This window comes from Vidua chalybeata, chromosome 6 (genome assembly GCF_026979565.1).
Source record: "Vidua chalybeata isolate OUT-0048 chromosome 6, bVidCha1 merged haplotype, whole genome shotgun sequence".
Classification (NCBI taxonomy): Eukaryota; Metazoa; Chordata; class Aves; order Passeriformes; family Viduidae; genus Vidua; species Vidua chalybeata.
In genome coordinates this window covers 55,334,405-55,346,813 of record NC_071535.1, presented here as the reverse complement: position 1 = coordinate 55,346,813, position 12,409 = coordinate 55,334,405, and the positions used below count along the sequence as shown (strand labels likewise).

The following is a 12,409-nucleotide window of genomic DNA, read 5'->3' as shown; positions in this document are numbered from 1 at the left end:
CGGCCCGGCCCCGCCGCAGCCTCCGCGCCCTCCGCCGCGCCCGGCCCGAGCGGGACGTGGCTGAGCGCAGCCTCCCGCCGGGATGGAGGTAGCCGGGCCCTCGGGGAGGGCTCCTGCCCGCTGCGCTGCCAATCCTCCCGCGCTGTTCGGGGCTCGCTAGGGATCTGCCCCAGCCTCACCTTTCGCGCTTGTCGTGCCGCTTGGCTTAACCCGTCTTTCCTATGGCTGGGATATACAGCTCGACTCTGAAGACCCTGGAGGATTTAACTTTGGACTCTGGTTATGGGGCAGGGGATTCCTGCAGGTCCCTTAGTCTCTCTTCTTCCAAGTCCAACTCGCAAGCCTTCACCTCTTCTCAGCACAGAGGCAACTGGTGGTACTACTCGGGCTCCATGAACAGTAGGAATAACAGCTGGGACACCGTGAACACCGTGCTGCCGGAAGACCCCGAGGTCGCAGATATCTTCTCCAAGTGCCCTAAGCTGCCTGATCTCGAGGAGTACCCTTGGACTGATGAAGACATCGGCAGAATCCTGCGCAAAGGGAAGGGAGAGGGCCAGGGCAGGAGCTTTTCGCAGGAGGCTGTCAGGCGGCTCTCGCAGCTGCTGCGGCGCGCCCTGATCAGGGTGTCCCGGGAGGCTCAGCGCCTCAGCGTGATGCACTCCAAGTGCACCCGCTTCGAGGTGCAGAGCGCCATCAAACTCATCCAGAGTTGGGCCCTGGCCGAGAGCTGCGTGCTGGCCACCGTCAAGGCGCTCTCCCTGTACAGCATGAGCGCCGGCGATGGGCTGAGGAAGGGCAAATCCGCCCGCTGCGGCCTCACCTTCTCGGTGGGCAGGTTTTTCAGGTGGATGGTGGACACGAGGATCTCGGTGAGGATCCACGAGTACGCGGCCATCTCCTTAACCGCTTGCATGGAGAACCTGGTGGAAGAGATTAAGGCTAGGGTTTTGGCGAGTCAGAGCCCCGATGGTGGAGGGGAGATCTCGGCTGAAATCCTGGAGATGGTTATCAACAACGATGCGGAACTTTGGGGAGTGTTGCAACCTTACGAGCATCTCATCTGTGGGAAAAACGCCAATGGTAAGATCCAGCTTTTACGGTCTGTTGTCTTCATACCAGCAAGCTTTACAGTAAAGTCCTCGCTCTCTGTGGACTTGGGGTTTTTCTGGGTTTGCTTTGCATCTGGATTGCATCTTGGTCGTGGTTTGTGTGTGCGTAAAGTAGGCATGATGGTCCTGCCAGGCAGGATCCTGCTCTGTTCTTAAGCTGTACCAGGTTATAAAAGGCTATGGGAAGCCAAGCCCTGTTGTCCTAACAAACATCTGACTTTCCACCAGCTGCTGTTTTGAGCATATTCCCTCTAACTGGCGTGCAAATATGTTCTCTGTAACCCTAACGTGAAATGTGCTTTACAACCTGCTGTCCAGAAAGAGCCACTATATGTCTTTTAAACAAAATTTATCTTACAGCGAGTATCTTGTAGTTTCATCTTAAAGATGCTGTTACCACCTACAGCCTGGAGAGGCAAAACAACATTAATTTTTTTTTTCCTCTGCGGTAGTAAAATTCACTTTATGAGCAAAAACTTTGAACTTGTATGCTTTGGAATTCCTTGTAACTCAGCAGAAACCTGTGGTGTCCTTTCCTGCCATAAACAAGAGCGTGTGTGTGAGCGTAGCACGGTGTCTCAATGATGAGAATAGCACAGTGTTAAGGTACTTACCGCTGCCATTTGTTTGGAAAGCAAACTTTCCGAACACTTAAGCAGATAGAGGAATGTTGGCATCTTCTTACGGGAGCGAGGAGCAGTTTGGAAGGGTTTAAGCCGTGACAGTTGTGTTAAGGAGCTGCACTGCTTATTTTGTATTGTCACACTGAGGAATACCATATTTTCCCATGGAAAATTCAGGGAAACGTTCAGTTTAGGAAAGTATTTTGTGTACCACCCACGGTTTCATGACTTTTGCTGGCCTCTGTTACGGTCGACTATTCCATGCTTAACACGTTTGTGATTTAACTCTATAAAACCAAGGGGCTTGGTCTTTTCAAAGGGGAATCTCATAACGAGAGAAGTAAAGGAGCTGTTTTAATTTGAGGGAAAAAAACCTTTGACATTGTCAGAGATGGGCTGACTCATCTCCTCCTCCCTGGCTGCATTGATTTCCTGCAGTTTTTCCATACCCAGGCAATTCTGTTGTTCAGATCACGAGTAGGTGACTGCAGGGAGTTGTTGTCCCCATTGGGTCAGCATTACTAAACACTTGTGAAATAAATGTGAAGAGCCTTTTGGATGTTCTCTTGGCTCTGGTTCAAGGCATAACTGTAAGTTTCAAGGTCAAACACAGACATCTACACTTCTAACCAAAAGCGCTTGGGTGATTAGAGAGGTATGAGGATGTGTCTGCCAGAACACTTGTCATTCTTCGTTTTTCATGGGAGTGTTTGTTTGCCACCAGCTCCGAGAAAAGGACTTGTTTCCCCTCCCTTGTTCCTTATTCAGGGAACCTGGAGTAAAATATTTTGCTTCTGCGAACCAAAATGTACATTTAAGCTCTTCTCTGCTCAGTGCTTGTGCCACACAGGTTCTGTGTGTAAAGTGAAGAGTTGGACCCTCAATCAGCTTTTTTTTTTTTTTTTTAATCTATTTCTTTAGAGAAATTTCCCTGGGAAAACTGCAGTGAGTGAATGGGTGTGAATGGGTGCTGGTGTTTAATGGGAAGAAGAGTGAGTGTACAGGGAAATGCTTATAAATATTCAGAGCACCAAATGGTCAGTTATGATAACGCTCCCACACAGTGGAAAGCCAAGCAGTCAGTGGCCACAGAAGGATTGGCTTCTGTTGCCTCTTTTGTTGTTCCTGCCTTTCAGATCAATCCTGTCAATAACTGAATGCATTTTTTAAGTCTGGAAATTGAATAAAACCGCACATGAAGGCATCCTGTGATTTCCTGTGACAGTCTGTCACTAGTGTTTTACCTGACACAAGTCAGTGAATCCTCTAAATGGCTTTTCTTGCAGTTGGAAGGCTACAAATGGTTTTATATGGATGCAAAAAAGCTTGAAATAACTTCTCTATTCTTCTCCCTGTAGGAATTGTAAATGAGTAGTATTCACATCATTCTCCACAGTGCTTTCAAATGATCTTTTACATTAATTTAAATCTGAAGTAGATCTGGCAGTGAAATAACTGGATTTATTCCTGTTTAAGGAACAGGGAAACTTGCTTTACTGTCACTTTTGGTTCGTTTCTAGTAAAAGCATTAGTGGAGCACTTGTAAATTGCAAACTTGGGTGTGTGTGTGTGTTGGGTTTTGTTTTATAGCCCTGAGTTTGATGGCAGAGATAAAAAGCACTTAGAGGTTCAGTTCTAGCTCCAGTCAAGCATTGTAATCCCTGGATGAAATCCATGGTGCTGTCCTATGCAGAAGATTGCACGGGATTATCATAATGGACATTTCTGGCATTATGATCTATTGAATACCATTTTCATTATTAGATCAGGACAGCCTGCTGCTTTGGAGTCAAAGAAACAGTAAGTAAATACATAAATCCTCCTAAATTCTCATGAGACTGAGGTTTGGACCTGTATTTCTCCAGTGACTAATCTCCCATCAAAGACCACAGTCCAGTCCCTTGAAGCTTGGGAGGCTGAAAGAGCAATACTGTACATTACAACAAACGTGTTTTAATCAACACCTGCTGCGTGAAGGGTAAAGTTTAAAACTCTGTAAATGCTTTAGGGGGAATTTTAATATTATTTTTAAATAAATAATAATCTGTGGCTTGCTTGTTTATTTGCCCTTTCTGTGAAGCTGTTCTTTAATCAACTTTTTTTGCTGCTTCTGTGAGCTGTTCTCTGCCCTCAGTGTGAGTTCTGATTTTGTACTTGGGACTTGGTGGCTCTGCCTTGGAAGGAGGAGGAATGACCTGAGCCAGTGGCCCTGAGTTCTGCCGGGCTCTGGGTGTGTTAATGCCTCCAAGGGTAAGGTGTTCTTAGGCAGAGTTCAGAGTTAGGCAGGTGGGACATTGCAAAAACCATGCAATGCTGGAAAGAAAATGAAACAAAAGCACCAAAAAAGATAAGCAGCTACTGAACAATGTAGCTAATGAAAGGTAAAACGAGTGTAAATTGAAATACGGGTTTTATTTTCTATTTTTATTTATATGGAGATGTATATATGCAGTGGTAGAAAATGCACCAGTGGTTTCGCAAGGATTTTGTGACACGCTAATTAGGAATATTGGGGTCTATTAATTTAAAATATTTGAGAGGGAAGTTGAAATCTGAACTTACCTTGGGAGTGTGATTCTTTTACTTGATCTGCCTGTGTTTGGTGCATGGTTCTTTAGACTCTGAGCTGTCAGCACTGCAAATACATTTGGATATCATTGCCCTGTTAATTACAGCACTTGGGTTGTAGTGAACTCTCTGGTTATGGTCAGGCACTCCCGTGTCTGCCAGTCCACCTGCTGTGCTGTTTAATGCATCAGCACATCCTGGTGCTCTGGAGATAGAAGTGTTGACAGATGTTTTGCCAAAGGAAAAAAAAAAAAGGAGAGGGGGAAGGGTTGGAATTTAACCTGATAATGCTGTTTCTTCATGTACCTCTTAGCTCAAACACTTGAAGTTCTCCCTGGACGAGCTAATCCATAAATGAGTCTGTGGTTTGCTCACCTGAGGATGAAGAAAAATAGGGTCTGAAATAATTCTACTTGTGTTTTGAGGTATTTTTCTTAGGAAGGGTTGAGGGGGGAAATGTATAATCTTTCCACACAGTGTAAGGGAGTGGTTTGGACTCTATAAAATTAAACAAGGCATGAATTTTCTCCTCTCTAATATTAAATATTGCCAAAGCTTATCAAACATGGGCTTAGCATTTACTGTCACCAACCTTGTGTTCTTTTATATTTTACACTGCGCTACTACAAATTAAAAATTATAGCCAACTTTAACAGAGGATTTTTTTAGAGCTATACTCTGATGAAAATTCATTTTTATACCTATCACATGGCCTGAAGTAACTTTTTTATTTCTGCATAGTCATGGTACTGTATTGAAATGCAGCATGGGGGAAAAATAATGACATTTCAATAAGCAGAACGTCCTTTTGTTATCTGAGCTGAACAAACTGGTGTGCTCATCAAGAGCCTCATCAATTTTAATAAGCTATCAGCTCCACAAGTCTTCAGGAAAGCACTGCATGGTGGAAGGGGGGCATTTTGGGGAAAAGTGCTGCAAATGCAATCAATAAATGAAACTATGGGGAAATACAGGATTCATATGGTGGTACAGTAGGCAGCTTGTATATTGTTTCAGAAAAGAAATAATCAAGTAACTCTGTCTTCTGTGTTACTTTGTCTGAAGCAGGAGTTTGAAGCAATTTTGGGGATTCCTGGGCAGGAATTTGGTAACTTATGTACACATTTCCATATTGGGTGAGTTGGTTGTGGCTATGATCTTTTTCCAACTTTGGCTTCATTCACCTCTGGACCCTCAGCCCACCTTGTTTGCTTCTACTCCTACAGAGCCAAGGGCTTGGATTTCTATCCACAAACCCACAGGGACAAATTCTTTAAGCCTAAATATTAATGCTTGTACACACATGCTCACCTCTCCTACAAAAAACAAACCACCAGGTGCATATCTGCAGATGTTTGTGGTTTTAATTGTGCATCTTATGTTAAAGTACAGAGCAGGTAAGGCTGACCTGCCTATTTTTTTCCACTTTACTGTGTGTCTATCTATATATTTTTAGTTATAGTACAGGAAAATTAATGATGTAATGATTCTGTCTTAAATTAATCATTCACATTGCTGATATTGCCCCATGGCAATAAAATTTGTGTCCTTTCAGTAAAATTGGTTAAAGAGCAAGTGCTGAAATCCCTCTGTCTGTACCTACCAGCAGCAAATGCTGCTGATGTTTAGATTTTTAGTGGAATCAGTGTTGGTGGCAACTTAACCTTGTGAAACAGGAGTTGTTTCTCTCTGAGAGAAAACTGTGATCTTTTTTGTCAAGGCTGAAATCTCTTGTTACTGCTAAAGTTTGAACTGAGCAAATATTGTTTGGGTCAGGACAGAATTTTATCCCTAAGTGACAACAGAGTTCTGGTGTTTGGTTCATTGATTAATTGATTTTCCAGGTGAAAAATCATGCTGGTTTAGTTCAAAGATTAGCAGTGAACACGTGTGCAGTATCTGGGGTGCTGTTACATGTTATTTTGTGCGTGTGTGTGTCAGCAGAAAATGAGGAATGGGCTCTAAATGCAGTGTGTTTGATGTACATGTCTTCTGATCCTGGAATAACTGCAATTAAAGTAGAGATCTTGCAGCTGATTTTGCTGAACGGAGCCACCAGAGTGGGGTTTTTTCTCATGTACCCCATCTAATTTCTTATGTGATTTGAAACAGCAAATCACCTGATCAAGGGAGGGTTCCTGATTGTCAGTCAACTTCCATAACTCATCTGTAGGATTATGGATATCCTCTTCCTTGAGATCAGCACTCATCCAGAGCAGGGATGTCATATATATATTTTTTGGCTGTTTTGACATCTTAATCCACCCTAATTTGGAGTTATTCCAAAACTAACTAAATAGTAACAAAGGGTAGTGGTGAATTTTGAATACATTCTGTTCTGATAATGGAGTTGAGATGAAACATCTTTTTACACTGAAAAATCTTGTTTGGGTAGTAATGCTATTGCAATGTTTTCATGTTGTAATAATTTGTTTCTGCTTATACACATCATATGATTCAGTTACTCCAGTTAATGGTCCATTTAGAGCTTTCTTCATCTGTTTGATTTTTCTGTCCCTTTCCCCAGTTTGGTTTGTAATGGATGGATCTGCAATAACTCAAAGGAAATGTTTCAGTTTATGAAGTCCTCTGTTGCAGGAGACATAAGTAAAAGTACTGGAAACGTTTATTTACAATAAACAATTCCAAGTTGCAGAGGAGGATGGGTGAGGACTCAAACACTTAACTTCAGAGAAAGCCAAAGCTCCAAAGTGCCTGCTTGCACTTGGGAGCTTAAACCCAAAATCTTGCTGCTGAAGTAGAACTAAGTTGTTAAAAAACTAATTTTACAGCAATGCAAGAAAATGGAATAAGACCAAAAGTGGTATTAATCCTGTGATCTTCACTAAATTAGCTTGTTGTCCTTTCTTAAAGGCTAATGCATTTTATATTTCACTTTTTCTTGAGCAATTTGTGAGTTGTGCCAGCAGAATTAAACAGAACAGAAACAGAGGCTTGTAAACACAATAAACCCACTGGATACTCTGCAGTGCCCAGTTAATCTCTCAGCTGTCTTAATTCTCCTGAATGTTTGGAAACAAGATGAAAATAATTCTCCATTTATGTTTGAACTCTCACTGAGCTTTACAAGTCAGTTTATGTGGTCCTTATTTATAAACATTTCCCATTGTTGGAGGCTCAGGATTTTGCAAACTGGACATGAAGGAAAACCTCTCTCTCCCTGATGTTTTGCCCCACCAGGAGACAGCAGGAGGAAATGTCCATTTGCTCATGTTGAACTATGAGAATTCAGGCTGATGAACACAAGGATAAAGCCAATTGAATTTCTGGTGCTACTCTTGTTTTATTGGGATTGACTTATGTGGTATTTTGAATTTAAGTGCCTAACATGATATTCCAATAAATCCAAACAAGCCTGAGACACCAGTAAATCCAGGACAGTGGTGGCTTTGTGCTTTCTTCATTTACAAATTGGGGCCAAAGTACTTCAGCAGAACTCTTGATTCTTTTCCATACAGAAGAGCAGCTACATTTAAAAACAATATATATATATAAAACTGGTGGACCTTGTTGAGAGCATGAGTCAATTAAGGGTTCCAAGTTGTGGATTTTTTTATGGAATACCAGGTTGGAAGGGACCTGAAGGATCACCTTTCAACCACATGAGTGAGGAGAGCCTTTGAAGTGCAGTTGCCTTGTTTGCATCACAGGACTTGTCCCAATAAAGCAACAATAGAAAGAGGAAAGGTTTGTTCCTTGCACTCCCAGCTCATCCAGACTTGCCTTTGGCCTTGGGTCCCAAGCCAGGCAGATCTGTGAGCTCAGCCTGGTCCTTGGGAAGGGTTGGGATACTGCAGGTGACCTGGTGAGCCTGGCAAGGCAGTGATGGGCAGGGCATGGCTGAGATGGTTTTGTCAACCCCTAATTCAGGTGTCTGCCTGCAGCCTGCCAGGGTGGTGGCTGCACTTCTGTGAGCTTGGGACATGTGGGATGGAATTAATAGCGTGGAAGTAGCTTCTGAGGAAAGGAGATGATGTAACTGCTGTGCTCTTCAGGAGGGGACGCTAAGGATTGAAGTTAAATGGAATTCTGAGCTATAAAATCCTTGTCTTCTAAAACCTACTTGTTACATGGTACTTGCAGGTGAAAGCCCCTTAGAATTGTAAACTTCCTCTTTCTCATGTGCTCAAAACCTATTCCTTAATGCTGTGGTTCCAGTCGGGCTGTTGCTGTTTGAGGAGCTCCTCCATGGGACAGTGGTTTGGGTCGGTCCGTGCTGTGATTTTACGAGAAGAATTTCTCTGAAATTGCCCCTGAGCAGAGCCTGAGGTGCTGGGCTGCAACCTGGGAGCATCATTAAATCAGGTCTCAGGGATAGTTTGGTGCTCTTGGTGTGGCTTTGACCCAGACACTCAGAGGTCAGTTGTACACCTGAGCACTTGTCAGTCTTGTTCTGGTTGTTTAATTATTACACCTGGACCATCTCTTTCTTAAAACCTGTTTGATGTTCACATCATGTTGTACTTGACCTGCTTCAAGTCTGAATTGAGCAAAATGCCAGAGCAATCTGTCATAAGGCTGCATTTGGCTTTCCCTGTCCAAAAATTTAAAAGCCTTGACATAAGCAACAAAAACCAAAAAAAGAGGAAAATGTACTTAAACAATTCCTGTAGTTTTTGTGTAGTGACACTAAAATGCTTGAGATGATGAAGAGTGTTTGTGGTAGAATCCTGGTGTAGAGACAAAGAACTGAAGCCAAATAAACATTTCAGAGCAGCTTTTCAGTTTGTGGATGTAGATTTATAGCAACTGATAAATTTGCTGTGGGGCTGTGCAAGATCAAAGTAAAAGTTGTTTATGATATTTTGGGGATGAGAGGAAAGGACCACTACAGAAGACATGATCTGCTTGTTCCATTCTTCAGTGTTTATAATATCACAGTCCATGCTGGATACTTCTGTCACTTTAATTTCTATCCCAATCTGGAATCTGTTGCTTGGGACCTGGAGAATAAAGAAAAAAATGCAACTCTGTTTATGCTGGGACTTATACATTAAAAAGATAAGCATGTAGAGGCATAATTATCTTTCTTTTTTTTTTTGATCCTATATAGCTCTGGATTTTTTCCTGATTAATTCCAAGATGACAGTGAATAGATTTTCTTCTAATATTTACATTTTATTGTTTGTGAATCAAGCACACTACTATTGGAGCTGAAGGACAAGAGTTGAATATTGGCAAACAGTTAAAGTAGGGAATTAGGCCAGTTTTGCCTCATATTTATTCTTCAGACTGTTTGGAATTTTGATGTTTTACTAGAATTTAGTAGAAGTCAGTTTCTTGTTTATTTTGTTTAAATGACAACTCAGTACTCCAGGCTCATGTCAGGTGAAAGCAAAACCCAGGGTTTTGAGCTGCTTTTAGACAGTTCATTCATCTTTATCTGTGATTCCTCTTACAAGTAGTTGTGAGGTTCCTTTTTATTTCTTTTCCCAGTTTTTATGCAATTTCCTGAGATAACACCACAGGCCTAACCAAAACCTTAGGGATGGGTGTTTTTTGCAATAATATGAGAGATAACATATAATGAAATGTATTTCCTCTGTGGAGGTGGATAGAAGTTCTCTTGAATTGCACATTGAATTTCTGCTCTTTGGTTGAATGTTATCTTCATTCCAGCCCCCCACCCGATTTTGTGCTCAGCTTGCATTGGCGACTTTGTTTAGTCTAGACATCATAAAAATTTCTCCCGAGCTGCATTGATACAGTTTACAGGTTACTATCTTAGTGTGGTTTCTGCTACTTTTAAGCTGTTATATGAATTTTATAATGTGTCTGTGGATATTTGCACTATAGGGACAGCTGGGCTTAGAGGGGAGGGAAGAAGGTGAAAAACTATATTGGTAGTAACCAATTCATAATCTTTATTGTTGTTTTTAATAAACTATCGCACTCTGTTGTCAATATATAAAGACTTTTAAAGCTTTTTTTCCCTCCCAGAAGTGTTACGATAATTTCTGTTCTGCTTTGTCAGCGTATGTTGAAACTTTGCCTTGAATGGATATCTGAAGTAAGATCAGATTTGTTAGAGCTGTTGTCAGTGACCTGCTGCTGAAGGAAGCTCAGAGTCCATGCAGGAAGTGCTGCTTACCTCGAAGTTTAACCTTGCTGCCACCTAAGGAATAATTTCCACTTGTTTTAATAGATACTTGATCAATTTTTGCTTATCAGAAATTCTGACTGGATCCTTTCTGAAGCAGTTGCCTGGGTTCGAAATTGCTTGGATTGAGGCCACATGTTTGTCTGAGGTGGTTTTGTTTTAGTACTTTGTAATAAACTTAAGGGATTTACACCTTGAGGTGGGAGCAGCTTTGGCTTTGGTGACCATTTCTTCCATGGAAAACCTGCATTGGGGGATTTAAAGCATCTGTGCCCTGAGGTAGTTTTTTGTAGCTGTGCTGGTGAGTGCAGTGTAGGTGACTGGTGTGTTTTTGTTAAGCTTATTATTTTGTTAATATTATTTGGGAAAGTGTGTCCATCCTCCAGCTCTGTTCTCTAAGGTTAATTCCAGATGCAGAGTCTTTTATTAAAGCCACTCAAGGAAGATTCATGCTGAACATTTCTCCATGGAAAGCAAGCTTGGAATTGTTTCTGGCACTTTTTCCCTGTGTGTGTAATTCTGTGGCTCATGTTTTTGTAGCAGGCATGTGGAAATGCAGCTTTCACCACAGGTTATTTTGTGGGATGATGTATGCGCTGCACATCCATAAATTTGGGGAGGGGGCTGTCTTGCTTTGTTTTCAAACAGTTGAGGTGACCTGTGACCTGCTGGAATTGAGTGATAAAACTCCGTGAATTTTCTTGTACCTCCACAGCAGTTCAGAGTATTCAAAATTCTCCTGTTATAGTGTGATTATGTACATGCAAGGTTGTGTGATTGTGGTTTTTCACGTTCACTGCAGAAGGCCAGAGCTCCCCTAAGGCAAGCACAACTTATAAATGAAAATGAATATAATTTATTAGCATGCAGGTAACCCTTGCCACACAGCCAAGACTTAGATAATTCTTAAGTTATGGCAGAAGATACCGAGCTGGCATGGGGCATTTGGCCTTGCACCATCTGCAAAGCCCGCACTCCAATTTTCTGCTGTTGCCATGGGCTGCAGACTCAGACAGGAAATCATGGTAGGATGGGAAAGGCTCCAAAATACACACAGCCTGTATAAGGTTTGCAGTTAAAAGGGAGTTTCAGAGAACAGGCTATCTGTTCTGCTCACCAGGCAGGGAGAAGCAAAGCTGCCTTGTGTGTGCCCGTGTGCTTTAAATGTCTTGGTATGTTTTATACGCTCATTTTTTTAAAAGCTTGAATTTTTTCCACGTAAAGTAACGTGCGTAAGTTCAAATGATCCATTTATATACAAGGGGCCTGATTCAGCCCTCGCTTAATTGGTCATGCTGGGCTGAGAGCAGAGGAGAAAGGAGTAACCACATGGAGCTTGGGGCACATCAGGCAGAAGAGCATCCCCTGCCTCCCCTTCCCAGCGACTCATTTTGGGGCTTTGGTTCTATTTTCAGGGATCAAGGCCCGGGTTCTGTGCACTACAGAGCGTTGCTATGGGAGGCTGTGTGTGTATGGCCCATCAAGTGACAGGGATGCAGAAGGTGTTTGGTTAGTGGAGCTGGGTTGCGTTCTAGCCCTGGGTAGATCACAGGGTCAGAGTTATTAATGCATTTTCCTGGAGCCGTAAGTTAAAATAGGGAATACTGGAGTGATTTGCTTTGGAGAGCAAACAGTTTTATCATCTGCCTATGAGAGATAAGCACAATAATCTGTGTGTAATAAACTGCACAGTCTGCAGAGCTTCCAGTGTGTCTGAAGAGTAGTGTAGGACTGGTCAGCTTATGCTGCCTTGACAGATGGGGGAGAGGATAATTTCTCCAGCAGTTCATAATTTAATTTTAGTCAACGAGATGCTCCTTGACTAAAATTTACAGAAAATCCACACTGAGCATCATGCTTGGGAGGCATTCTGGACAGACAGAACAGGAGCTCAGCAAACTTCTTGTGGTAAAAGCCTGCTTTAAAACTTTCTCTCCAAGGCCCATCTGTGGTTTTTAATTCTGACTGAAGGGAGCCATATAAGA

The 12,409-nt window shown here is 42.3% G+C and overlaps 1 protein-coding gene across 1 annotated transcript in view; it reads left to right on the top strand.

Moving 5' to 3' along the window:
* Nucleotides 1-12,409, top strand: part of ABTB2 (ankyrin repeat and BTB domain containing 2) — a 111,865-nt gene continuing 99,456 nt past the window's right edge. Inside the window, exon 1 of the mRNA XM_053944754.1 lies at nucleotides 1-1,083. Coding sequence (XP_053800729.1) covers nucleotides 222-1,083 — 862 coding nt within the window. The 5' untranslated portion in view covers nucleotides 1-221. The remainder of the gene's footprint in view (nucleotides 1,084-12,409) is intronic.